Source organism: Vipera berus, assembly GCF_964194415.1.
Source record: "Vipera berus genome assembly, chromosome: 2".
NCBI lineage: Eukaryota > Metazoa > Chordata > Lepidosauria > Squamata > Viperidae > Vipera > Vipera berus.
This window is the reverse complement of record NC_138203.1, coordinates 99,604,758-99,632,697: the sequence shown is the minus strand read 5'-3', so window position 1 is coordinate 99,632,697 and position 27,940 is coordinate 99,604,758. Positions and strand designations below refer to the sequence as shown.

The following is a 27,940-nucleotide window of genomic DNA, read 5'->3' as shown; positions in this document are numbered from 1 at the left end:
GTTATTGTTGATGACGATGTTGTTTTACTGGATAAAATGCCTTCTCCTTCCCTGGCCTGCACTAAGGTGGGCGGTCAGTATTTTGTTAAGCATCTGTGTATAGCTAGATCAGGGGTAGGCAACCTTGGCTCTTTTATGACTTGTGAACTTCAACTGCCAGAATTCCTGAGCCAGCTGTGCTGGCTCAGGAATTCTGGGAGTTGAAGTCCACGAGTCATAAAATAGCCAAGGTTGCCTACCCCTGAGCTAGATCAAAGATAAAGTTTGGAATTTTCCATTCTCTTTTTTTTTTTTTTGCTTTTCAAAGCAGAAATTCTAAGAGAGCAGTTGCAAATAGTTAGAACCATAAGCACTGTATCCTAAGATATTTGGCAGATATTCAGCCGCCTGTTGCATAGCAAGTGTCAAAAAAAAAGATTGTAATTTCATCGCTAGCGCTTAACCACCAATTGAGAGCAGCTCTTGCCTCCTTTAGAAAGGCAAGTTCAGACTTTGGCATCATTCTCGCCAAAGCAATATTTATTCAGTTGGTTGTGCGTTATTACCTTGCCTAGCAACGTCAACTGACGCTGGCTGGTAATGAAAATTGTATTCCCAACTCACTGAGCTGAGAAAAAAATAGAGCTACAGAAATTAATTGTTTCCTAACATAGGTTTCCTTAAATGCAATCCAAGTATATTTCCTGTACCGTATTAGGAAGCACCAATGACTGTGGCATTTCTGTTCTTCAGGTCTGATGTTGCCTGGACCTTAGAGAATCCTCCAGCCAGGCCTCACATAGAAGAATCGTCTCGAGGAGTGTCAACAGCTGGAAGCAGCCAGAAAGGCTCAAACGTGACAGCCAGGATAGCTGCTAGAGTAGATGGGGGTTGTCATAACAATGGTAGTATCTTTTGCACTATTCTGTGATGGTTTACAGACTGGCCTCCATTTCCCTGATGACGTTCAACTGCAACGTTGAACAAACTTACATCCAAATGTTTTTCAGTTGACTAGCTTTGTGAGCGCATACAAATTAATGGGAATGTGACTGGACCAGGAACTGTAGCTAGCTATGACCTTGTCCAGCTGACTGTGACGTATTGAGTGCTTTGAGAGCTTGCCTCAGCTTTCACATCTGCATCCTTGCACCAGGTATGGTTCATTCCTTAGAAAGTGGTATTTTTGTAGCACCAAAAGGTTGCTGTTATGCCTGCTTATCCCTTCCCTTTGTCGACCTGATTATTCAGAATCATGTCTGACCAAGGGAGGGAATTGGCCTAATAACTGTGATGTCACAAAGGCATTTGAGAGTCAGCGACCTGCACTTTTCCCTCCTACAGTTTTCCGAAAGGCATAGTTGCAAAGGAGGAGACGGTTCTGTTCCGTGTGAGATGTTAAATTCCCAGATAATCTTTTTAACCTTTCGTTCCTCTCTCAGTTTCAGTTAATACCTTTCACGAAAGCAATGCGGCTTAAAGTGGAGGTGATGTGCAGAGGCAAACAATATTGTCAGAAGGAATTTATCCCTTCTGCCAAATACAACATCATTTGTTATTTAAATCAGAGGTCTCCAACCTTTTGGGTTTGGCGGCCCAGAAAGGGAGGCAGGCACTACGTGTGCGTGTGTAAATGGGCTGTGTGTGTGCGCAAAAATGAGCCCTGTGCGTGTGCACAAAGGGCTGTGCGTAAGCCATTGCACACACACAAATGGCCTCAAACAGGGCTGTGCAGGTGCGAGTGCTGCAAATGGGGCAGCGCTAGTGCTGGCGGGACGCTATAGGCGGCACTAGTGCCAGTGGGACGCTCTTGGGTGGGGCGGCGCTAGGGCCAGCAGAATGCTCGGGGCAGTGCTAGTGCCGGTGGGACACTCGGGGGCAAGGTGGCGCTAGTGCTGGTGGGATGCTCAGGGCAGTGCTAGCGCCGGTGGGATGCTTGCAGCAGTGCTAGCGTGAGTGTAGGAGGGCAAGTGCATGCATGTGTGCATGTGCACTGGCCATCCCTTCACGGGGCCCGGTGGCCAAGTGGCCACGGCCCAGTAATGGGCCGTGGCCCACAGGTTGGGGACCCCTGATTTAAATAATGTGTAGGTAAAGAGTGGATGTAGATTCACTTAGGCTTATGCTCTTTTAGCGATTTGCCAAAGAGCTACTTGGTTTAATGTCATTGAAATCCTGAGTGCCTTGACCTATTTATTGGCCTGCTTGGCACCAGTATCCTGACAGTTTGAAATTAATTTCCTTTTATTCCAGAAACAAAAGTTTCTTTCTTCTATGTTGAAAAGAGCCGGTTTGGCAGTTGTTTATGATTGCTTACTCCCATCTGGTGCCTTCTAGATGTGCTGAACGTATCATCGAAAGCAGCATGTTTTTGCAATGATTGGTGTTGTCATCCAATACACACAAAGGGAGCATATATAATTTACCTAGTAGTAAGTCCCATTGAAAATAGCAAAGTGGAGTTACCCATAAAGATACAAACTTTGTTTAAGGTTCTGGAGTATTAGATCAGGAATATGGCAAAATATATGTAAAATTACATAAAGCAGAGATAAGTTAGAACTCTTACCAAAATATAGTAGGGTAGTAGGGTTTTTTTTGAAGAAAATAAGATCCTTCAAAACTGGGTGGTGGGATTGCCTTCGCAAACACCTAAATACAGGTGGTCCTTGGCTTACAACCACTGAAAAACTTACAACAGCAGTGAAACAAGTAATTTATGACCATTTTTCACACAACCATTGCAGCATCCCCTTAGTCACATAATCAAAATTCAGATGCTTGGCAACTGGCTTGTACTTATGACAGTTGCAGCATCCCAAGATCACCTTTTGCGACCTGATCAGAAAAGTCAATGGGGAAGACAGATTCACTTACCAACCGTGTTACTAACTTAACTGCAATGATTCACTTAACAACTGTGACAAAAAAGGTTGTAAAATGGGGCAAAACTCTCTTAACGACTCTTGCTTAGCAACAGAAATTTTGGGCTCAATTGTGGTCATATGTTGAGGACGACCTGTGTGTATTAATTTTCAAAAAAAAAAAAAATCCTGGGCAAGCTATTTCTTGGAACTCATTGGTCTAGATGGGTAGGGAATCTTGGTTTTTATGACTTGTGGACTTCAATACCCAGAATTCCTGAACCAGCCATGCTGACTCAGGAATTCTAGGAGTCGAAGTCCACAAGTCATAAAAGAGTCAAGGTTGCCTACCCCTAGTCTAGAGTCTGTGAGTGATTTGCCCTTTGTCAACCTAATATCTTAAAGGAAGTAAGATATGGTGACTCAGCAAGTTTATTTCTTGGAGTTTATTTAATAAAATTCTGAGGATGAGTAATGGAGGTATTTTAAAAGGACCAAAGTGAAGTAGCCTTGTCATTTTTCTTTACTTCACAGAGCTTGTACATGTTATGTGGCAAGCAGTAACGCAGCAAGTAAAAACCTCAGGATCTCAAAGAAGAATCCATTTGTGTCTGCCATACAGTTGTAACTAAAACAAGTGTTCGAAATGAAAAGGGTGTGATTGCTGCTCTAGTAAGGTTATGGAGGGTAGTATGTATTATTCAATGAGCATGTTGTTGCCACATCAACTCTGGCTCAGGGAGAAAGGACAGAATTATAGGACAGAAACTGAAAAAAGAAACACTGTTGACTTTTACATTTCAGAGGAGACTTGTGAGGGTCTCTGTTGATCTGAAGCCAAGTCTAATGTAGTGCTGCCACTAAGCTGCATTTGTAGTATGGAAATAAATCTCACTAGCTCTCAGCTGATAAGCTGTAATTCAGGGGTGTCAAACTCAATTTCATTGAGGGCCGCATCAGCATTGCGGTTGCCCTCAGGGGGCCGGGTGGGTATGGCCTGGGTGGGCGTGGCCTACTGGGTGGGCGTGGCTAGAGTGCGTATGGCCTACTGGGTGGGCATGGCCAGCTCTACATCGTTCGCATCAAGGGTGCCTATGGGGGCCTGGGCAGGAGTGGGACAGATCTGAGGGTCTCTGGCAGAAGGAGGGTCTCTGGGCCAGGGCCAAGGCAATGGGGGGCTGTTCCCTCACTGTTTCCAGGATGGCTTCGCGGGCCGCATGAAACCACTTCGCGGGCCGGATCCGGCCCCCGGGCCTTGTGTTTGACATGTCTGCTGTAATTGATCCCTGGTAGAACAGCGGTCAGGAGCACTTGATTAGGAGACAATAGCATTTTGGTTTATTCAGTTACGTCTTATCTTCTGTTGTCAGAACATAAGACAGTGTTCTTGAGATAGCCAACAGGTCTTAATAACACACATTTATAAATATTACTGAGTTTGTATGGGGCATAGAATTTTGCCTTGCATCACATATAGAAAATTCAGCCCTGTTCACTCCAGTCATAGCAGCTAGAGTAGGATCTTAGGCTACTTTATCCTTTTTAAAGTTGAGGATGCCAGAGGCTGAACCGGGAATAAAGGAAACCTTGTACTGCTTAGTTTCTCCTCTGTTATGTATGTTTACTCATCATTTGCTCATCATTTCCTAGAAAACAGTAAAAACAGGAGGCTTTAAGAAAGAAGCAATGTTAATAAGAGAAGAGAGATGGACTTACGGTTCTGTTATCTTCATACTGTATGTATGGATAATTGTTAAAAAAAACCCCTTTTTAAAAAGTTGTGATCTACAACTAGAATGGTTTTGTAGAAATTCTTTGTAGCTGGGACTGAAATCTATGCACACGTAGGAAAGTCCAGTTGTAACTATTCCATTTTGGAATAAATATGCATTGGTTTAAGCTGCAAGTCAGCAAAATAAACGAGCCTGAAGTATTTTTACAGGGCTGGATCCAGTTTTTCAGGCGCAGAAAGCATTTATTTCCCTGAATAGAAAGTGGAGAAAACTGCCAGTTAGGCCTTCTGTCTGAAGCTCCTTCTTTCCAGTTCTCTCAGCCTTCTTAAGGAAGGAGTAGAAAGAATCAACTGATGCCTACTGTTGCAAGATCAGAAACTTTTTACTTAATTAGACGTGGCTTTTCTAACTACCACAGATTGTGAATTCAACATCAATATTCCCAGTACGATGTACTCCCTCATGAGTTATAATTGCAGACAAGTCAGCCGACTGTAAACAATCAACTGAATGTCTTATTAAAAAAAATAGATCTAACTTAATTGCCTTGCTTCTTTGACTTTTAAGGTGCAATTTTATAGCACACACCTAGTAGTAAACTCTGCTACAGTCTCACTTCCCAGTAGACATGAGAACGCGCTGTCAGCAACACAGTGCATTTGAGCCATAGATCACTTCTTAAAGCATTTTAGCTTAACTGGAACTGACCACTACTAATATGTTTAAGCTTATAGCTGGGAATGGATGATAATCTAGTATCTTGTTTCACACGTATCTTGTTAAAAGAAATGCAAACTAGTCTTTGAAAAGTTTTATAAAGGAAAAACTCTGTACTACAAAATAAAATATATTTTAAATGCAGAGATTTTTGCCTATTTATTTTTTTCCTGATACAGTATGGAAGGTGACAACAGGGTTCCTGTGTCTTCAGTTAACTGCATAATGAAGAGAAATTCCTTAAGCATTCTGTAAATTGTCTGTGTGTGAGACAGGTGGGAGTCAGGGAAGAACTCAGATACAGCACATGCCCCAAAAATTCAGTTTATATAAACTTGCCTTTATGAGTACTATTTATAATCCCAGCCCACCACAGAAGGTTTTAGCTGTGCAAAGGTTAGTAATAGACCAACATCAGCCAAATATAATGTGTGTATGTAACTGTTGTTTGTCTGTTTATAAAACATGGTTCATCTAGTAGGAATCTGAGAACAGACTCTGGGCATTAGGGAGAAGGAATATAAGGTACAACGTGGGAAGGACCGAGAGACAGATGATAGCTCTGCAGTCCTTAAGAAGCAAACTGTCTTAATAAACAAGTCTGGATTGCTTGTATCAACATTTATTCAGTTATGTTGGCTAGACATTATGACAGTTGAGGCCCAATATGTTTATAGGTGACCAGATTGGAGAAGATTGGTATATCATCTCTCTTCTTTATAGCAGTTGCCTGCTTTCAATGCCCTGATCAGAAGTCAAAAGGCATTACTTTAGATCATTCACCTTGTTCAAACCATACACTGCTTTAAAGAAAGCAGATGAATCTTCAACTGCATTCCTGTTTAAAAAAAAAATAGACTAAAGAAGCTGAAAGGAACCTAGAAATTAACCCAAGAGCTGTAGAAAAATTAGGTGGGAATGTTACAACATAAAAACATAATTAAATGAAGATGATTTAAGCGTAGATAATTTTTAAAAAATGTTTTTAATATTACCAAAAACATAAGGACCATTTTCAACATTAAAATATTTAATTTTAATATTAAATATTTTAAATATTCAGTCATGCATGGATGGAGGATTCCGATATGGCTGTTTTGAACCAAGATGCCAAATGTTCAGATATCCTAAATGACTTCAATAAAAGTGCCAGATCTCTGCTAAACTACCTCAAGGCAGAAACAAACCTGTATAACTACAAGAACAAATCTCTCCAGTCTCTTCAGGACAATGAAGCGATAGCTCTGTTCACATGATCTAGATGTCCAGCTTTTTTCTAGAGGAAAAAAGCATTCTTAATTTAGTTTGCGTTTCCTGCCACGTGCGGGCATTTTGTAAGCAGGTAAAGGCAAGCACAGTGTCGCTAACTTGTGTTCTTCAAATCTAAAGAGGTTTTTGCTTTTGCTGATCTTCAGTCTCAATGCCTTGGCAATGTCAAGTATTCTGCATTAAAAGAGAGAAAATGTCAAGTTATAAAAACTGTTCTGCTCAAAGAGTTTCTTCTTTTTTCTTCTAGCAGTCTTCTCTTCACAGTTTGTGACTTTGGCTTTTCCTGTTCCTTTCCCCCTTTTGACTGTCAGATTAAAGCCAAAACTTACAGTCTAGACTTCTCAGGCTAAAGAATTGGGGTTTCTGCTGATGCCAGCAAATTTCTTTCCACAAAGCAAGGCAAGATGCTAATTGAATCAAGAGCTGATCACGTTTGAAGAAAAGCCAAGCTTTAAGCCAGCCATTCTAACCAGAGGCTTCCTGATGAATTGGACTGTAAGCATTTGATGGGACTTGCAGCTCAACATAGCTGGAGACTGGAGAAGACTGCCAGAAGCAACGATATTCTACCCAAAACGTTTCTGAAAAATGGAAAACAAACGTCCCCCATTCCTTGATGCAGCATAAAAAAAAGACCACCCAGCATTTTAGTTCTGCTTTTTGTATTTTTATTGGACAGAATTACACCACTTCCCCCATAATTCACCACTGACCTCTTGCATGAAATATAGGTAGTCCTCAAGTTATATGGTAAAGGAGCATAACGTGTTTGTCATAAAGTGGGTCAACCAACCTGATTTTACAATTTTAGTTATACTTTTTTCATCACCTGAGAGATGGGAGATACTGACTAAGCCTGGCTGAACTAAATTGCTGGTAGAGGGTAAATATGTCACAACTGCAATCAGTCACTGACCACACTTTTCAGACCCCAAATCAGGGCTTCCAAGTGGATACTTTAGCCTGACCAACTACTTCTAGGATTTATATCTTTCACTCTCAAACGTTTTCAATCAGATTTCAACATATTTTATATGAACGCTGAGCTTCAAGAGTACTTCCTCTTTGTACTCTGCCAAGGAACCTATTCGAACCATTTACTTTATGACAGTCTAATCAATAACCAACTAGCAGGTCATAGAGGCCATTTCACTTGATTACAAACATTAAAAAGGTTGAGCATAAAACAGGATGCAGTCAAATGTGAGGGGGAAGTTGTTGGCAAAGGAGTTCTATCTGTCAGATGTGAAGGGGGAAGGTATAGGTAGACCTTGTTTAGTGACCACAATTGGAACCAGCAAAGTGGGCAAAGTGGTCACCAAGTGAAACAGAAACTAATGATGTCACTTAAGTTTTCCTTTGCTTAACAAATGCAGAGACTGTAAATTCAAGGATTGGCTGTAGTAAAGTTACTGTATTGTAAGTGAATGGTCCTTAAACAAGGCAGTCACTAAACTGAGTGGCGATACGGCGATAGGAATGTAATCTGCAGGCAGAGCCTGGGGGATGGAGTCAAGAGAATGATCAGCCTGGAGTCGTTACGTTCCCACAACGGTCTTAAGTTCAGCCCCTTTTGATTTCCCTCAACTCTTATCTAGAGCTAATTTAGCGTTGATTGTTAACTGACTAGATTCTTGTGTATACTGTAGGCATAAGCAATAAGTCATCTAAACTGAAACTTAAATGTGTGGTCCCAATAGCAGCCCTCTTTGATTATCTCCATAGGCACACATTACCAATCAGCATTCTTGATTATCTATCCAAGCAATTTATGTGTTTTGTTGGTGTTAAAGACGTGATCTGGGATTTGACTTAATATGGCTTCAAAGGGAAGTTCCAATAGATCCTTTCCTACTGAGACTGGTTGGTTATTCAGCATGAGAACTAAGAGGCCCCTTTTCCTACCATGCAATATGGCTCATAGGAAAAACATAGCATAGTGATTTTGCTAAAATTTAATGTATTTCAATCGGAACTTCCAAGTACTACTTTCTAGCGTTATAGGACCTAAAGATGGGATATACACAGCATTAGAATGCTATTTTATTTTTCTTCCAGGAATGAATGTTACTCCCTCATGTAGGGGAAAACAGACTTTGTACCAAAGGACACCATATAGTTAGGCTCCATACTTGCCATCTTGTTCTGCATAGCCCTTGTTCGTCTCCTCTATCTAGTTCAAGTTATAATCATACTTAATCTACCCCAAGGAAGATACTGAAATGAACCAACCTTTTTCGCCTGTCCTATTCTTTGCCTTGCTATCTGGCTTCTCTGGTGTTCCAAAAACAATATATACAAGACCAAGGAACTATTGTAGACATTAATTTGTTGAACTTAACCATAAGGGTGCTTTTGAAAAAAAACACATTAATTTCTCACAGTTTCTAAAGATTAGGGAAAAAATGTTTTCCCTTTTAAGGGAGAAATGTCAGCCTAATTCTTAGGAATGTTAATTACAACCCCTATAATTCCCAGTCACAACTGCAGAACCTACTGAATGGAAGATATGGGCATTGTAGTCTAGAACATTTGGAAGGTTGGGGAAAACTAGTCCCAAAATAATGGGGGAACATATGGTTTTCTAGGCACACCTCAAAAGTCAGTGGAGCCCCTGAAGTTCTTAGTCCATTAGTAAGAGAATAGATTAAAAATAGAATTGTGCTATTAATCATACTTGTTTTCACGTAATTTCAGATCTCGCTGCAAGACTGTCAGATCTGTTTGAAAATCGTTAATATGCAAAGCCAAGGTTATGACGTATGCTGTTATCTTAACTTTCATTGAAGCTGAAATTACGTTTTGTATCCTGAAATACAAAATGGGAAAAAAGGATAAGAAAACCATGATACAAAGACTATGCTACCTTGCTGCTATATTCTTTCTACATCCTCCTAGAAAGCAGTAAAATAAAAATGTGACAGTTTCCTATATTTTGCACAGTGTTTTGTGCCAGTAGAATACAATTTCAGCAGTCTGTATAATGTAAGCATCTCTGTTTTAGATGTTTCATTTTGTATTATTGTTCCTTAATTGCAACCTATGAGTGGATTGGCTATAGATGTATATGTAGATAAGTAAAATGAAATATAGGACTCATTTATAAAAAATACAGCATGTTCCTTCAAATCAGTATCGACTCTTAGAAAATGGCTGGACCAGTCCCTGAAGTTTTCTTGGCTACATCTGGGAAATGATTTGTTATTGCCTCCTTCTTAGGGCTGAAAGAGAGTGGCTGGCCCAAAGTCACTCAGCTACTTTTGTGTCCAAGGCAGGACCAGAACACATGGTCTCCTTATTTGTAGCCTTGTGCCTTTAACCACTTTACTAAACAGAGTCTCAGGAAGCTCTTAAGATTTCCAATAGTTACAAAATAGACCTTTAAAGCTTCTGCACAAAACCTTTATGCCTAACAGTCATAATTTTTTGCCTAATAATCATAATTTCCACTCCACAACTTTTAAGTGTATACATCAGAAAAGCCCAATTAAAAACAACACAAAACTATTTTTGTCAACAAAAATAAGGCAGCTTGAAATGGAATAAGACATTAATAGCTTACCATTTTATACAATCTTTTTTTCATAAAATGGGAGAGGATGTTACTTACCCATGTTTCCCTGAAAATAAGCCCTAGCATGATTTTTCAGGATGCTCGTAATATAAGCCCTACCCCCAAAATAAGCCCCAGTTAAGATCGTCAGCCAGACGGATGCATTTAGTACCATATTTTCCCCAAAATAAGACCTAACCGGGAAATAAGGTCTAATGCGTCTTTTGGAGCAAAAATTAATATAAGACCCATCTTATTTTCGGGGAAACACAGGTAGTAAAAAGATAAGCCTTGGTGGCGCAGTGGGCTAATGCCTCCTTAGGTAACACCAGCTGCCTGCAATTAGTGCAGGTTCGAGTCCCACCAGGCTCAAGGTTGACTCAGCCTTCCATCCTTCCGAGGTAGGTAAAATGAGGACCCAGATTGTTGGGGGCAATTAAGCTGACTTTGTAATGCCGCTTGGGGGGGCGAAAGCCCTAATAAGCAGGCATATACATAGAATGAAGGCTATTGCTAAGCACATTGGTTTGTGCTTAAATTGTAAGCCGCCCTGAGTCTTCGGAGAAGGGCGGGATATAAATGGGATTAAAATAAATAAATAAAATAAATAATATCTTAACCCTGAGCCCTGACAGGGCACAGAGCTGGGAGATGGTACTCCTGAATAACGTTCCCTAACATAGTGCTTTAATGTTAGAAGAGGTCTCCCTTCCATGGGATTATCAAAAACACATCAGATGCAAAAAGAAAAATAACAATTATATGAATTGCCTTTTATTCTCATTGTGTTTCCTTATATTCTCTCTCTTTCTTTAAGAACAAACATCTGTACATTTCAGTTAATTGCAACTACTAAGGATTTATGAGCAGTTTCTTAGCATGATCCTCCTGTATATAATGCATTTGAAATAAAGAAACATACCTGTTTTCTTTTGATTTCAAGCATATTTTGCATGCTATTTCTTTTTAAGCAAAGATGTATTATTTTGTAAGTCTCTAAAGTATAATAAACCAATTAATTAATAAACCTATTGATAAATTTATAAATTTTACTAGACTTGAAATCAAAGGGCTGCTTTTTTTTACCTGCCATTGCCGTAAGATAGCGCTGTGAAAGTTTTCACAAGCTTGTTGCTGATGATGTCTGGACAAGTGGGGCCCATGGCATCTACAGTTGGAGATAAAAAAGTTAAGTGTTCTGAAAACCTCCAAATCTCCAATCCAAATAAGAATCAGAATAACCAGAGGAGTCTGGATAGTACAAAGTGAAGACGTTGTAAACAAACAGAATACTGGACACAGAATACAAAATCTTAAAAAATTATCAATTTTCATTTTAAGAAAAAAAAAATTACCCAATATAGCTGAGAGTACAGCAAATTGGTAAGACTGCAGAAGAACAAATTGGAGTTCAGTGGGATCAAGAGGGGGTAAGAGGACAGAATCCATCCATCCATCTATGACTAAAGGCTGAAGTTGTAAAAAAATACCCAAACACTGCATAAAAATCATGAGGTTTGTAGAAATGCCAACCTTAAATTTTCAGAAAAATCTGTTCTGTTTCATAGGATCCTATAATAAGAACTGAAAACATTTCTTGCCCCTAAGTGAGAAATAAAGCATAAAGTGTGTACTCCAATGCCTAATTATAGCTCAGGATGCTCTATAGGCCACTGCCTACACTGCAATAAAACCTTGTCATTTCAATATGCTGATTCCCTTCATAGAGGTTTACAAATTATTTTGATGTTAGTACATCCCAATCCTGAAACCTCTCAGTCCAAGTATACAATTAGCTACTCTAAGCTTATTAAAAAAAATAGCCTAACTTCAAAATAAGCCATTTTGATTTCTATTTCACAGTTAGAACAGTCAGTTCCATGCTACTAAGGAGCTGGTTTGGTGTGGCGGTTCAGGCATAAGGCAAGAAACTGGGAGACTGTGACTTCTAGTCCTGCCTTGGGCACAAAACTATCTTTCTCAGCCATAGGAGGGAGACAATGGCAAACCACTTCTGGAAAACCTTGCCAAGAATACTGCAGGGATTTCTCCAGGCAGTCTCCAAACATTGGACACGACTGAACAGAAGGGGGGGGGGAAATCAAATCAATCAATAAAGAATTGAACTGGGCATTTTATACAGTCTCCATGGTCCCTGTTCATTTTCAAGAAATCTAAAAGATGTATTAAACTGCCTGAAAATAATACAAATCAAATTACATTAGGCTTTCCCCAATTGGAGCGCATGAGGTATTCTGGCCTCCATTTCTAGCTAACTGAAATTTCTAAGAGTCGGACTTCGATACAGATGGAAGGCTAAAAAAAAATAACCACTTACATTTTCTGGTTTAATTTCCCCCAAGGATTAGGCTCTCTTCTATAATGAGAGCTAGTGTGGTGCAATAGTGAAGGTTTTGGACTAGGAAATTTGGATTGGGGAATCCGGGTTCAAGTCTTCCTCACACTCATACATAGAAGTGCAATGGCTGATTTGGGGGCAATTCCTCTCTCTTTATTCACTCTAGCTCACAAGTTTGTTGTGGAAAAGAAATAGGAGGAAGGACATTGTGTACAACTGAGCTCCTGGAGGACAAGCAGGATATAAGTCAAATAAATAAAACAAAAATATATTTGATATCCGAGAGGGGAAAAAATCCTTACGTTTCTTTTTAACGATCTTTTGTGAGTTCAGCTTGACAAGACAGTCAAGAAACCAGAGGCAACGTGCTTTGTGATCGTAACTCTTCTCGTTCAAAGGCATGGATTTAAGTTCATTCAAGACAAAGGAACAGTAGCTAAGCAAGACAGAAAAGATTTAGTTTACACCTCAAAAAGCAGTTAGGAAGTAGCTAGCAAAAGCTGCAATTTCAGCTGCTGTTGACAAAACTCTGTGTGTGGATCGAAAGCGATCAAGTTTATATCAACAGAAACCGTCTCCCTTTAAACACACCCAGTACAGCACAATCTACTACATATTACCTGCTGCAGTGCATATTTTGCTCAGATTTAAACAGGTGGATCCTCAGTCTGCATTTCTGGACTAGAAGTATTGTAGCAATAGATGTATGTTCCTTTCTCTTTTTCCTTTTCCTCTCTTTGCAGCTCAGGCACAACCAGTGCTAATAACACATCCAAGTAAAGGCATGTTCTCCACCCCCCAAAAAATCAAAAGGTGGAGAGCAGTAGCTGAGAAATGGTTGATTCGTTTTATATGCAGTAGGACCCATGTTCATGTTCTGTACCAGCCTGCTACCGGCCTTGCAGAAAAGGCAACCCCTTTACAAACGGCAAGTGGCTGGAATAACGTCTGCCAAATTTATTACAAAAACAAACAAGACATGAACCAAGATACAGGAGCTTTGAAACACTATCTGAGCGGTTGCTTTCAGCAAACCAGCCCTCCCCACACAAGTCCTTTATAAAGAGTTCAGGGCGTGGCTTCTCTCTCCCTCCTTCCGAGAAGCCCCATTGCCTTCCTCTGTTTACTCCTACTTGACTGCCTCCTTCGTCGGGCGTCCTTGAACAGGGCCAGCTGTGGGTCATCTTCATCCACACTGTCAGGCTCACACAGCTGGGTCTCCATGGTGACCAAGTGGGAGGGGCCTGCCTGAGGGCTATCATCAGCAAGGTCTTCAACACCCCCCTCCTCCTCTGAGTCGTCCGACCCAACTGCCGAACCCACAGGCTGACCCTGAATCACAACAGTTCAGTCCCTGGCCTGTACAGGTAGTCCCTCAACCTACGACCAAAATTAAGCCCAAAATTTGTGTTGCGAAGCGAGAAATTCGTTAAGTGAATTTTTGCCGCATTTTATGACTTCCGTTGTCACATTTGTTAACTGAATCACTGCAGTTGCTAAATTAATAACACAGTTGTTAAGTGAACCAGGTTGCCCCGTTGTCTTTGCTTGTCAGGAGGTTGCCAAGGGTGATCACGTGACCCCAGGACACCGCAACCGTCATAAAGGTGAGCCAATTGCCAAGCATCCGAATATAAATCATGTGACCGTGGGGAAGCTGCAATAGTCCGAACTGTGAAAAATGGTCATAAGTCACTTGTTGTAAACTTTGAGTGGTCACTAAATGAACTGTTGTAAGGGCTACCGGTACAGGAAAGACTGGCTGGATAGAGGTCCTCCTGAAATTGTGGAAACTTCTCTCCATTCAGAGTAGATAATACTGAGCGCTATTATACTAAGCAGACAAATGCTCTAATTTTGGATAAGGGCAACCTCTTACTTTCCTAAAAACAACCCACATAGACAGGATGATTATGCAGATATTCCATTTCAGATGATATATTGGTACCACAAGAATAAAACCACGAAAACCTTAGAGAAGTGTTTTCCTGTACATTTTCTTTTAACTCGGGGCAGACACATTGTCAAACTGGGAGGCCTTAGAAACATTGCTTCAGAATACTCTTACACTAATTCCACAAAATAATATCATGAAAGATAAAATCGTAGATGCCATTTGAGAACCTTCATTAGAACGTGCAAAGCACCTTAGGGCAAAAAGCAAGAGGAGTTGTATTAGATTCTAATGGCTGTTCACACAGGAATATTTTACCCATCCCTTGATCTTTCAGTCTTCAAGTGACACATATGATGCACCGGTTCCTTCTTTACAAAATTAACCGCTAACTACATTTCTATTTTAAACCATGTAAATCATGTAAAGACTACATTAATAATACTTTGCCCCAAATTGTACTCAAAGGATCTTTACCTTTTCTCTTCAGTCATCTTGAGAATGTCAGCTGCGGTTATGTTCGTGAAAACTGCAGATGGAGCCTGAAGTGCCTCAAATTCAGCAGGTGAAATGACTGGATATATGTTTAGGATGTTTTAGGCAGGTATTTCTTACTCACCAAGGCAATCTCAATATAAAGCAGACGCTTATACACCAGAGGATTGAGGCTGGATCCTCTTAAGGATAAAAGAACAAATAGCTTCTGATTAAAAGGAAAAAAAACCCACCTGAGTAGTCCTCAACTTATGACCATATCTGAGTCCAGAATTATGGTTTTAAGTCATTGCAGTTGTTAAGGTCACACCACGACTGCACTTAATTTTATGACTTTTGTGGCAGATGTTAAGTAGACACCAGGTGCCAAGCGAATGATACAGCTCTTAAGGAAATCTATTTTATCCAATGGGCAGAAAACTGAAAGTAAATGCCAGAAACCAGCAAAAAAAAGGCAGTCATGTGACTGTGGGACAGTGTAAATGGCCATAAAGGTGAGCTGGTTGCAAAGTGACCAAAATGCAATCATGTGACTGCAGGGTATATATGCTTGCAGCCATTAGAACTTTGCAATCATGTTGTATGTACTTTTTGGAGGTCCATTGTAACTTCAAAAAGCTGCTAAATGGTTGATCGTAAGTTGAGGACTACCTGTATTGAGATTGCAGTTCCCTTCATTACATTAATCTATATACCGTATTTTTCGGACCATAAGACGCACCGGACCATAAGACGCACCCAGTTTTTAGAGCAGGAAAACAAGAAAAAAAAAATCTTTCTCCTTCTCTCTCTCTCCCTCTCTTTCTCTCCCTCCCTCTCCCATTGTCCCTTCCTTCCTTCCTTCCTTCCTTCCTTCCTTCCTTCCTTCCTTCCTTCCTTCCCTCCCTTTGTCCTTCCCTCTCTGCATTAGAGCAGTACCCGCGGAGGCGGCCCTGCAGCCCGGCTTTCTCTTGCAGAAAGCAAGCTGAAACGGAGTGAGGGAGATTGCCAGAAATGCGATCGGCCGATCTCGCGCTCCTGCAAACTCCCTCGCTCAGTTTCAGCTTCCCTTGCTACAAGAGAAAGCAGGCTGAAACGAGGCAGATTGCAGCAGCGCGAGATCAGCCGATTCGCATTCCTGGCAATCTCCCTCACTCCGTTTCAGCCTGCTTTCTCTTGTAGCAAGGGAAGCTGAAACCGAGCGAGGGAGAGTGCAGGAGCGTGAGATCGGCGTTTCCCAGCACGTGCCGATTCGTGCTCCTGACAATCTCCCTTGCTTTCCACTTGCGGAGGTTGGGGCTGGCCATACGGATCACCTTCGGACCATAAGACGCACCCTCGTTTTCCCCCCCACTTTTGGGGGGGAAAAGTGCGTCTTATGGTCCGAAAAATACGGTAAGAGCGCTTTCTGCTGGATTAAGTAAAACATATTTTCCTCAGTAGCACAGCAAAGCTTTTATCTACTTAAATCAAATCAAAAGGAAAGAAACTAAATGATGATCTGAACTGCACAAATGCTTTCCTAGCCTCTCCAGCTTGGAATCCTCCAAATTTATTGGGCATACAACTTCCAGAGTTCCCACCTAGTTATAGTAACAGCATTATCAGAGTGCCATCACTCTGCTGATCACTTAATTCCCACAACACTGTCTCATTTCTCATCTTTTCTTTCCTTATTCTATTCTATTCTATTCTATTCTATTCTATTCTATTCTATTCTATTCTATTCTATTCTATTCTATTCTATTCTATTCTATTCTATTCTATTTTCTAATTCTATCCTCATCCCCATTCCTATTCATCAGAAGTTATAGGGCTAAGGAAGACTTTCAATGTGTATTTACTATCTCTGCAACATTTAAGATGATAACATACATTAAGAAGAGAAGAGTTTAGAATGAATGTGTCAGTGATGCAGCAAACAAAGGAGAATATTGTCAGGTCAGATTTTTTGAAAATGAAGAAAAACATCAGCTTTCTTGTCCAGTTCTGCTCTGTGACTAAGTAAAATTCTCTCTTTCTTGTACAGGATAAGATTTTCCAGAGACATTTATGAGGAAGGTAACAATTCTTGGCAACTGTTTCCTTTCCCTAACTCCCCGGTCCAATGGTTTTTAGATACTCAGGTTGTATGCATAACATATTCACAATAGAACTCGTGGTCTTTCTCTGCATGTGCTCTTCAGCAAGAAAGGGCATACTTTTTCTTTAATATTCATGTTAAGGCCCGTTCTCTCAGACTTTATTTTGCTTATAAAGGATACTATCTTCAAACTTGTAGACGTCCTCTGGATTTGTAGCATCTTCATGGCACAGAGGAAGAACCAAGGAGACATCAGTTTTCTCATCTTCTGCTGCATCATGAACCAATGCTTTGAAAACAAATTTTAAAAAAAGAAATATTTTATTTATTTAACAGGATGTTTATTAATTATTAATTATTAAAATTAATAATTTTAACACCTGTTCCACCAGGCTGACCTAGACTGACAGGCATTTTAATTAATTTATATTTAGTATTTTTAATTCATTTTTTAAATTCTCTAATTTTTTATTGCACTGATGTTCTCAATTTCATTTTATCTTGATTTATGTACTTATTATATGTTTTGTTGTTAGCCGCCCTGAGTCCTTCGGGAGATAGGGCGGGATATAAATCCCATCAATAAATAAATAAATAAATAAAGAGTCTGCCTCAACTTTCTCTGTATGTGTTGGAATATAGTTCCCATCATTTTCAGACTGCCTTACTGTACTGGCATTCAGAAAACAGTTTAGAGCAAACTAATGCAGTTAAAGCACTGAAGCAAAGGTAAAGTAAAATAATATGAAATAACATGAATATTCAAGATTAAACAGCATCTAAGAATATTGGCCACATATTAGTCGGAACAAAGGATGTTAATAAAAACAATGAATAAATAAAATCGTGCAAATGGTTTTCAGAAAGGGGGAGAGGAAAGAAATTAGGGTTCTCCTAAAGAGTAAAAGAGAGAACGTCAAGTATAATTTTCCTAGGATGAAAATTCTGAAATAACAGAATACAAGGTCTGTGTGCTATCTGTTTCTATGCTTTGTTAGTTAATCACCAACGCTGGCTAAATACCCCAGTTTGGAAAGGCACAGAAGAAAGTTCAATAAATAAGGATATGCAATTCAGCTAACTTATAAACTGAAGATACAAAGGATTTTATTGTAGGTATTTATATTTGAAAAGATGTGAATTGTTGCAGGGGTGTTGTAGGATACAAGGCATAATGAGGACAAATCTAACCTATAATTTTAAAAGGAACAACAAAAATGGGAAATTGAAAGATGTTAAAAATATTTTATACTGAATTACATTGGAACATTTTTTTTTTAAAAAAAGTAAGCAGCAATACTGAGCCATTTAACAAAAAAAATAAAATCATAGTACGGTAGTAAATATCTGAAATGGCCAAGCAATATAAAGAACCTTTTAAACATTTAGAAAAGAGTCTGATTCAAATAATGGAAAGATTATTAGTGGGCTGCCTAGATGACAATCACATGGAGGTAAATGGCAGGAGAGAGGCCCTTTCAACATTTAACAATTATTTTTAGATAGATGAGATTCATTTGCGTGCAAGGTTGCCACTTTATGATTATGCCCAAAATAAATTAAATAACCAGCAATAAGCTTCTCTATTACATTAAAAAAGAGAGATCTTAGATTGACTCACAGCTCCAATTCTTTATTTCATGGCTTTTGATACCTACCAGCAACACCTTTTGTCTCTATGATATCTTCTGCAGCTTTAATCACTGCTTTATTTAATACCTCTTTTCTGACTTCATTCATTCTCCGGGAATTCAAGGCTTTTCTCTGTTTGTTGGTTCCAAAGGCTTCAATGCAGAGATCCACCTGTAAAATTATCAAGAGATTGCTATACAGTATAAGCTACAAAGTGCTACTCCTACTGGGCTCTCTTGCAGGGGAAATTCAGCTTAAGAGGCAGCTAGCAAGAACACAAAGTACTAAAAATGTCAAGCCCTTTTCTGCCCGTAACAAGACAGCCTAGAACAGGGGTGTCAAACTGCTGGCCCGCAGGCCGGATGCGTCACCAGGAAACCCCACTGTTATTCCCCAGCAATGGGGGGAAAGATCCGAGACGTTGTGCGACGTCGTGGGTTTGACATGTCTGGCCCCTAGAAGAACATTACTCCAAACCCACCTCCAAACTTCATTTTGCGGGAAAGAAAACAGAAAATATCAGTTGTCTTCTAAGTAATCAATTATCTTATTAGATTCAGCTGCTTTTTTAAAAGTTCTTTTTAACAGTCATTTTTAGTAAGGTAGCTGAAATAGCAAACTCAATCAAGTTTGCTAGAAAGCTGCTCCCTATAATCAACCTGGATTTTTTATACTTTATATTGTACACTTATCTGCTGTTTTAAGCAGAACCAAGATAAAGATGTGGATAAAGAGATGATAAAAACTATACTTACATTACCTTTAAATGCAATAAAATTTATGTTAACAGAAAGAAAAGAAATATTAAATACTTGTGTGTCATTTACTATTAATATTAAATATTTCTTTTCTTTCTAAAATTAATACTTTCATGTGAGAAATCACATCAACATGTCAATAAAATTCAGTGGCAGCTTTGGGAGATGCTTCACTGAAATTATACTATTTAATTACAGCCCAATATTCTAGAAAGGTTTCATTTTGTGGGAAAGATCCTATTTTTCAGTGGGGTGATTTCATTTTTTTCTTTTACCATTACATTTGCATTGTTATTATTAATGATTTGGTTACTAAAAGCACAACAACAACAAGAGGAAAGTACAGTATCTGTCAATAATTCATACAATGCCAACATGAGAACAATATTCACTGTATAGGGAGTTGCATGAATTAATTTGTATACTGCTATACTGGGGCTTTGGGGTCACATGGTTTTCAAGGAGAGACCTGAAGCTCTCAAGAATCAATGAGATGAGGACCAAAGTTAATTCTGAATAAAAAGTTCCTCCGGTAGGATTCTGTCTTATCAATTGTTGACCTTGTTGCTGCAACAGACTTTTCCAAGCCACTTTCATTAGCCCTATCCAAAATACACCTAATCTGGAGAAGCTGGAAAATGACCAACTACAGCACAGATAGTTCTCGCTTAACAACGGTAATTGGAATCAGAAACACCATTGTTAAGACACAAGGTTGTAAGCTGAAAAATCATGTGACTGCACAGCTTAGCAACAACAGCTCCAGCTGTCCCAGTTGTAGTTGTTAAGTGAGGCCTTCATGTGGCCATCGCTTCTGACTTCCTGATTACTTTCCATTGACTTTGGTTGTGGGAATATGGCACGAAAGGTTACAAATCATGTGGGGATGCTGTGCCAGCTACAAGGATGACAACCAGTTGTTACTACCACTACCGTCATAAGTTTGAATGGTCACTGAACAAGTGGTGGGTTAAATGAGCAGCACCTGTATAGAAAGGATATGCTCCAAGGTTGAGCAATGTTCTCCCATCAAACGAGATTCCTTATTTAAGGGCATGAATCATGCGGAATGACTTCAACATGGATTTAAGCATTCAAATTAGAAACAAGTAATGAGAGGGGACGCGGTGGCTCAGTGGGTTAGGACGCTGAGCCTGTCGATCAGAAGGTTGGCAGTTTGGTGGGTCGAATCCCGAGTGCCGCGTAACAGAGTGAGCGCCTGTTACTTGTCCCAGCTTCTGCCAACCTAGCAGTTCGAAAGCAGGTAAAAATGCAAGTAGAAAAATAGGGACCAATACAGTGGGAAGGTAACAGCGTTCCGTGCGCCTTTGGCGTCTAGTCATGCTGGCCACATGACCACGGAGACGTCCTCGGACAAGCGCTGGCTCTTCGGCTTTGAAACGGAGATGAGCACCGGCCCCTAGAGTCAGAAACAACTAGCACGCATGTGCGGGGGAACCTTTACCTTTATCTTAATGAGAGGGGGATGAAATATCAACAGAGTTTAAAAACAGTGTTCTAGTTTCCATTTTTTTACTTACGCTGGACTGAAACCCTTCTCACCGAAACACTGAAATTATTTAAGAATGGCAAGTGTGCTGAAATTCTAGCAAAGAGAAACCACAAGGAGAAATAGTCCAGAATAAGAACATTAAAAAAATATGGCTGAAAATTTAACCCAACACTATTACCATTTACATGGCAAATTTAAATAAATAAATAAATAAATAAATCTAAAGTCCTTTGAATACAGCAAGGTATTAAAATAAATTTTCCAATCATAGTACCCCAATTGCTTGACATACCTTCTCTCTATAGGATTTAGCCAAATATTCTGACAGGTCATTATCTGCTACATCATCTATTAAGGAAAACAACAGAGGAAATAAAGTAAAATCAGAACCGACAAGACTCCTGATCCATGAATCCATCCATTGTGCCAATCAAATAGTATTAAAGCACTCTTGGAAAGAAGATATATTAGCTGTCTATGATCAACACATTCTTTTAAATTCTTCTGATCAAGAATTATTGTAAAAGGAGCTGTGTTGGTGCAGGGCAGATAAATCTGATAGCCTCTTTTCAGAGATACAAATGTTATTAAAAGCTAGATCTTTCCTCCATCAAGCAAGGTAATTCTCAAATCCTGACCAGGAGATGGGAACACATTCAGAAAAAAACAGGCAGCACATTCTTTCAGGAATTTACTATTTCCAAATGCAGTTTGGGGATTGAAGTTTTAAAATGTTAAATATTCCTTTCTATAGAAAACTAGTGCAATAGGAAAACTTGAACTGAACCCACTCTGTGGGTTGCTTTCCTCAGATTGGGAGTATCTGGTACAGTAGACCACTTAATTTCATTTGTATTCTGAAAATCTTCAACAGAATGAGCACTGTGTCTAATGTTCTTGTTAAACATTCAGGACAATGAGTTCTGCATGAATCAATAATGGAAAACATCTCCCAAGCCCTGCATAGGGAAAAAACAATATGAAGCAGTAAATAACTTTTATTGATTGATTGATGGCTGTGTATAAAAAAGGACATCATGAAGACGTTCACTGGCTTCTGAACTGTCTTAAGTTATTTATACAAAAATTAAGGGGGAGAAATAAGTAAAATTAAAAAAAAATCATTTTCCTACTCCGGGTAACCATGCCAATAATTAAAATAAGAAAAGCCATGCTTTACCTACCTGAAAGTAATGGATGCAAGTTGAACAATTCTGCATTGTAGACTTCCATTTGCCCAGAGGGTTCATCTAACACGCCAACAAAATATCTAATGGAAGAGATGGTGTTGAGTAGTTTTCTCCTTAATTTTAGAAGTTTTTAGAATGGCTAGTCTGGCTTCAGAAGTGTCAGAAGTAGCATTTTACAATAGAATGGTTTTTTTTAAAAAAAACTCCTTTACAACTCTCTTTATACCTCTTAAAAGTGTAATAGAGGATTTCCCATGTAGGTGGGAGGTAGAAGGGACAAAGACAGAAAATTACAAGTTAGACCCAGTTTCCAAAATATTGGATGTAGCCCATCAGATTTATTTACATTTAGTGTCTCCCTTCCTTCCTTCCTTCCTTCCTTCCTTCCTTCCTTCCTCCCTCCCTCCCTCCTTCCTTCCTCGTTACTTTTTTAAAACTGTAAAATAGTACTTAAAAACTATTATGAAGTCTCTTAAGGTTACTTGAATGCTGAACTAGACAGCTCTTCTTTTCCCCAGATTACTAAGTCAACTCCACTACTGTAGCTCCATTAGAACCAAATATTATTCAACTCTTACTAGATTTGTCATTTCCACTACAAACTCTATGTGAATTCAGGAGGGTGGGGAGATGAGTCAGTATTGACCCTGGCAAATGCCCGGACAAGTCCATTCAATTTTCTTGGCAAGGTTTCGAAAGTGGTTTTTCCACGGTCTCCTTCCTAGGGCTGAGAGAAAGTGACCCCAGTCTGGTCATTTGTGCCTACGTCTCCCAGGTCTCCCAGTTTCTAGCTTGGTGCCTTAACCACTACAGAACATCAAAGTGGCTCTTCATGTGACTTATATTTATTTCCCCCCCCCTCCTTTTACCTCCCCAACTTTCAGCTTGTGTTAACTATAGTACAAACTACTACAGGTAGTCCTCGACTTTATGACCAGAGTTGAGCCCAAAATTTATGTTGCTAAACGAGACATGTTAGGTGAGCTTTGCCCCATTTTACGGCCTCTCTTGCCACAGTTGTTTAGTGAATCACTTCAGTTGTTAAATTAGTAACACAATTCTTAAAGTGAATCTGGCTTCCCAAATGACTCTGCTTGTCAAAAGTTGATCACATGACCCCGGGACCCTGCAAACGTCATGAATACGAACCAGTTGCCAAGCCTCTGAATTTCGCTCATGTGACCGTGGGAATGTTGCAGTGGTCACAAGTGTGAAAAATGGTCATAAGTCACTCTTTTCAGTGCTGTTATTACTCTGAATGGTCACTATTATGAACAGTTGTAAGCCAAGGGCTACCTGTACCTTAAACTGTTAATTTGACTGTATTGATTGAGACAACATATACATCTTACAAATAAAATTCCAAAATTAAAAAAATGCAATAGACAATTACCACAAAACACAAGTATTTGTTCTATTCTGAACATATAGAAGCATCACTGTGATATATTTTCAGACGTGCATTATGATTTGCTTTCAAGTCCCATCAATCTTCAAAACAGACTGTCTTATTTATCACTTTGAATCACAAATATCCTGTTACGACACCGAGAGGAAATCTTGTTACTCTGAAGCTATTAATGCTTGGCCAATTCTGACTTGCTAAAGAAAGCAAATATATTTTAATATGTTCATATAGCCTTGGTGGAGCAGTGGGCTGAACACCAGCTGCCTGCAATTAGTGCAGGTTCGCATCCCACCAGGCTCAAGGTTGACTCAGCCTTCCATCCTTCCGAGGTAGGTAAAATGAGGACCCAGATTGTTGGGGGCAATTAAGCTGACTTTGTAATAATGCCGCTTGTAGGGGGTGTGTGAAAGCCCTAATAAGCAGGCATATACATAGAATGAAGGCTACTGCTAAGCTTGTAAGCCGCCCTGAGTCTTCGGAGAAGGGCGGGATATAAATGGAATTAAAATAAAAAATATATATATAAATAAAAAAAATATTATTTAATGCATTTTAGAGATACAGACATATTCATTATACCTGCAAAGAGTATTGCATTTTAGGGCTCCTGCACCAAAGTTATTTCCTACGTAAGACAGCCGATCTGTTTCTGCATTCTGAATGGGGGGAAAAAAAGCTATAAGCTATGGATGCTGGTTTTCCAGGCGAACGCATTTTCCAGAAGGTTTTCCCATTTTATCCTTAGACTTCCCAGGTATGAATTAATTACAACAATGTATAAATGAATGCCAAGTAAGCAGATCTATAGTCTTCTCTAATATATCTGTTAAACGTTTACTAATGTTTACTAAGCTCAGCTATGTAACTTGGTTTTACCGATTGCACTCATCAGAAATTTTCCATTATTTTTATTATAAATTGTATCCTGAAAGCAATGTAATATATACAAAAGCTCAAGCAGATAACAAGGAAAATGGACAACAGTGTCTATGATATTTTATTAATTGCTTTTGACCCAAGCACCTATACATCTCTAAACTTTTTATGTTTCTCTATTTTGGTATTGTATATTGTATACTAAAATTTTATATATCAACTGATTTTTGACTCTGTACGATTTAGGCAGACATTATTGCATTTTAATTCAGTAAATTACATTGCATATATTAATGTATTAAAAATATATCATTTTAAAACAAATGCAATTTCCACAAAAATCTACCAGAGGCATTCAAAAGTGAGAATTTGATAACAGCAATTATAACTTCCTTACTGCATGATGCTAACATGAGGCTAATGGTTAAATTGTTTTTTCTATTAACTTATTTAATATGCATGGGCATAACTAATAACAAATTTCAGATATAATACTCACATATGCAATTAACCCTTATATGCCTAATAAATTATACCAAAACTTCTAGGCAGTGAAAATACATACATATGAATAGTTTTATTTAATATAACTCAAACATGTATGCACTTTTCATGGGTCTAGTTGTGTACAGTTTTTTTAAATCTATGTACTGAAGCAGCTAAAATTCTCAGACCCTAGACTTGGCTTTATATAGTAGAATGACAAGAAGCAATTTGAAAAGATCTTCCATTCCTGGAATTTATACAAGATAAACCTTAATCTCTATGACATCAATTCCCCCACAGAGCAGATACCTCAAAGGGAAACTGGTGCTATGAAATTCAATAGAGACATGAATGATTGCACAGGAACGAATGCATATCATAAATTTAATAGACCAACATATTTAAATTAACACAAAAATATGGAACAAGTTTGCAATTACCAAAATTGTATAATTCTTCTTTCTGGGATTACTGATGTCTTTGCTTCTGTACAAAGTGAAATTCATATTTTCAGAATTCTTCAGTTTCCCATTTGTAAACTGAACTGAAATTGAACAGCAAGAAAAGAGCAATTAAGAATCCTAGAAGAAATCAAAATCACTGTGTTCATCATCCTCATCAAAGGTTGTCACACCTAAGCAGATCTCAATATGCTTAAATCAGTTTGGATCTTGTCCAGCACTAAAAACTTACCAGCACGATTTTTATCCAAAAATTTATGAATAACATCTTACATGTTAGACTAAGTATCTAATTCATTCTTTCCCAATGAGATGTTGTATAAAGATTATGTCCAGGTGAGCAGAAGTCCACTTCTTTGGATGGGGCGCAATGAAAAAAACTGGCATAGTCCAGACGCCTCTACAGTTCAGGTAGTCCTCGACTTACGATCACAACTGATCCCAAAATTTTGGTTACTAAGACGTTTGTTGAGTTTTGCCCCATTTTATGACCTTTCTTGCCACAGGTGTTAAGTGAATCACTGGTTAAATTAGGGACATGATTGTTAAGCTAATCTGGCTTCCCCATTTACTTTGCTTGTCAGAAGGTTGCAAAAGGTGATCACACGACCCAGGACAATGCAACTGTCATAAATGAGTCAATGACATCAATTCCCCCACAGAGCAGATACCTCAAAGGGAAACTGGTGCTATGAAATTCAATAGAGACATGAATGATGCCTTGGTGGAGCAGTGGGCTAATGCCTCCTTAAGTAACACCAGCTGCCTGCAATTAGTGCAGGTTCGCATCCCACCAGGCTCAAGGTTGACTCAGCCTTCCATCCTTCCGAGGTAGGTAAAATGAGGACCCAGATTGTTGGGGGCAATTAAGCTGACTTTGTAATAATGCCGCTTGGGGTGTGTGTGAAAGCCCTAATAAGCAGGCATATACATAGAATGAAGGCTACTGCTAAGCTTGTAAGCCGCCCTGAGTCTTCGGAGAAGGGCGGGATATAAATGGAATTAAAATAAAAAATAAAATAAAAAATAAAATTGGGAAGCATCTGCATTTTGACCATAGGGACACTGCAAGTGTGAAAAATGGTCATGTCGCTTTTTCCAGTGCGGTCGTAACTTTGAACGGTCAGTAAATGAACTAAACGAACAATAAGTCGAGGACTACCTGTACGTTCATTTCTCTTGATCGAGAGCACCACCCGTTCCTCCTTACTGCTCTTCTGGCCTTGGGGGAACCACTCCGTTCGAGGACTCAAGACTTTTTCCTATCCCAGGAGTAGACAACCTCGGCTCTTTTAGGACTCATGGACTTCAACTCCCAGAATTCCTGAGTCAGCATAGCTTTGAAGTCCATGAGTCACAAAAGAGCCGAGGTTGCCTATCCCTGTCCTATCCTCTCGTACCATCTCTATCACGTTGTCCACGCCTCCTGCAGGGCTCCCAGCGTGGGAAAACTAAAACCCGGTAAAGCTGAGTGGAACAAGAGCCTCGAAGAAGCCACGCTCACAGTGCGACAGACTGCACTTCCCCACGGGAGTCTCACCTAGCGGAGCGCTCTGCCCCTCCTGGGGATCTCCTCGGTAGATCCACCGAACCTCCCCTGCCATGGCAGCAACGCGGCACCACCGCTGCCGCCGGATCCCCGGAAGAGGCGGGCCTCGGCTCCACGTCCTGGCCACACCTCCCTTCCTGGGCACTCGCTCCGCTCACTTAACCTCGATCGCCACCTACAGGCCAGGAAGAGGATCTGAGCAGCCGGGGAGGCGTGTTCCGAAGCAGTTGCTCTTAGAAAGGATTAAAAAAACAAACATAGTTAAGGTCGAGTTCGACTGCTTGTGACTTCAGCACCCCGTCGGTGGAGTTTTCCTGGCCACTGCATGAGTTGTCCCATTGCCTTCTTCTGGCGTGTTCCTTTCTCTGTTTAGAATCTCCTCTTTTCTAGGAATGCGGCTTGATCCATAATCCAGGGAAGAATTCTAGGAAACTGCTGCGAGCTCAATTTCCACTCTTTAAGAAGAGTTCGGCGTGTTAAAGTTGTAGCAGCCATTCTTTCTTCTGCTATTTCCTTAACTCAAAGGGCATGGTATTTATTTCCTGGGACTGTTGGGGGTTTTTTGTTTTGTTTTTTTTCGTGACTAATGTCTTGGATTCAAGGGCTTGCTTAAAAATGTATGGGCAGTGCTCAGTATTTGAGAAGTCAGTTACCTGAAAGAAGTTTTAATCTTCGCTTTAGGTCTCATTTTACACGATTCCACAGTGCCTTGTATTTTAATCCCTTGCTTTTAATAATAAGCTGAAGAACAAATTGTGCAACACAATTAATGTAATAGGTGTAATTTCCTCTAAGTGAGAGCTGAATGCAACGAAATTTCATTTTAATGTATGCTTATTAGTGTACATTTAAAGTGACAATAAAGTTGTTATTCTATTCTATGTAGAATTTTTTTAATTCCCCCAAATCCTAGTGGACTCAACTGAATAGACATGAAAAGTACTTTTTAGCACTGATATGGAAGAGAAAACCATTTTCAGGAAAGGTTTATTATTTTCCATCTCATGGGATTTAGAATTTACGATACATATTTCTTGCCTTAAAGACACACTTAAACAATCTGCCTGAATCCTATTGGTTTCCAGAAATGTGGGCTATTGGCAGTGCGATTACAAGGATCATAAAAAACAAGCATAAACTAG

The 27,940-nt window shown here is 39.5% G+C and overlaps 2 protein-coding genes across 4 annotated transcripts in view; one reads left to right on the top strand and one right to left on the bottom strand.

Moving 5' to 3' along the window:
- Window positions 1-910, top strand: part of FBXO10 (F-box protein 10) — a gene marked incomplete at its 3' end in the record, with an annotated part of 35,425 nt that extends 34,515 nt beyond the window's left edge. The window contains exon 11 of the mRNA XM_081318423.1: window positions 733-910. Coding sequence (XP_081174549.1) covers window positions 733-910 — 178 coding nt within the window. The remainder of the gene's footprint in view (window positions 1-732) is intronic.
- Window positions 911-4,142: 3,232 nt separating this feature from the next.
- Window positions 4,143-26,941, bottom strand: POLR1E (RNA polymerase I subunit E). 3 transcript variants are annotated; one of them, XM_081317538.1, is made up of 12 exons: window positions 26,790-26,941; window positions 25,229-25,332; window positions 24,006-24,082; window positions 22,013-22,098; window positions 21,121-21,176; window positions 18,584-18,728; window positions 17,107-17,214; window positions 14,846-14,942; window positions 12,777-12,910; window positions 11,202-11,283; window positions 9,240-9,371; window positions 4,143-4,489 (listed from the first exon to the last, which is right to left on the bottom strand). In XM_081317538.1, the coding sequence occupies exons 1-12, from the start codon at window positions 26,851-26,853 to the stop codon at window positions 4,483-4,485; spliced, it is 1,092 nt and encodes a 363-aa protein (XP_081173664.1). In that variant the 5' UTR covers window positions 26,854-26,941; the 3' UTR covers window positions 4,143-4,482. The 3 variants fall into 3 exon arrangements, with proteins under 3 accessions (XP_081173664.1, XP_081173662.1, XP_081173663.1); XM_081317536.1 differs by lacking the exon at window positions 4,143-4,489 and adding an exon at window positions 5,880-6,736; XM_081317537.1 differs by lacking the exon at window positions 4,143-4,489 and adding an exon at window positions 5,880-6,736 and having other exon boundaries at window positions 25,229-25,327; window positions 26,790-26,858.
- Between the last annotated feature and the right edge of the window lie 999 nt (window positions 26,942-27,940).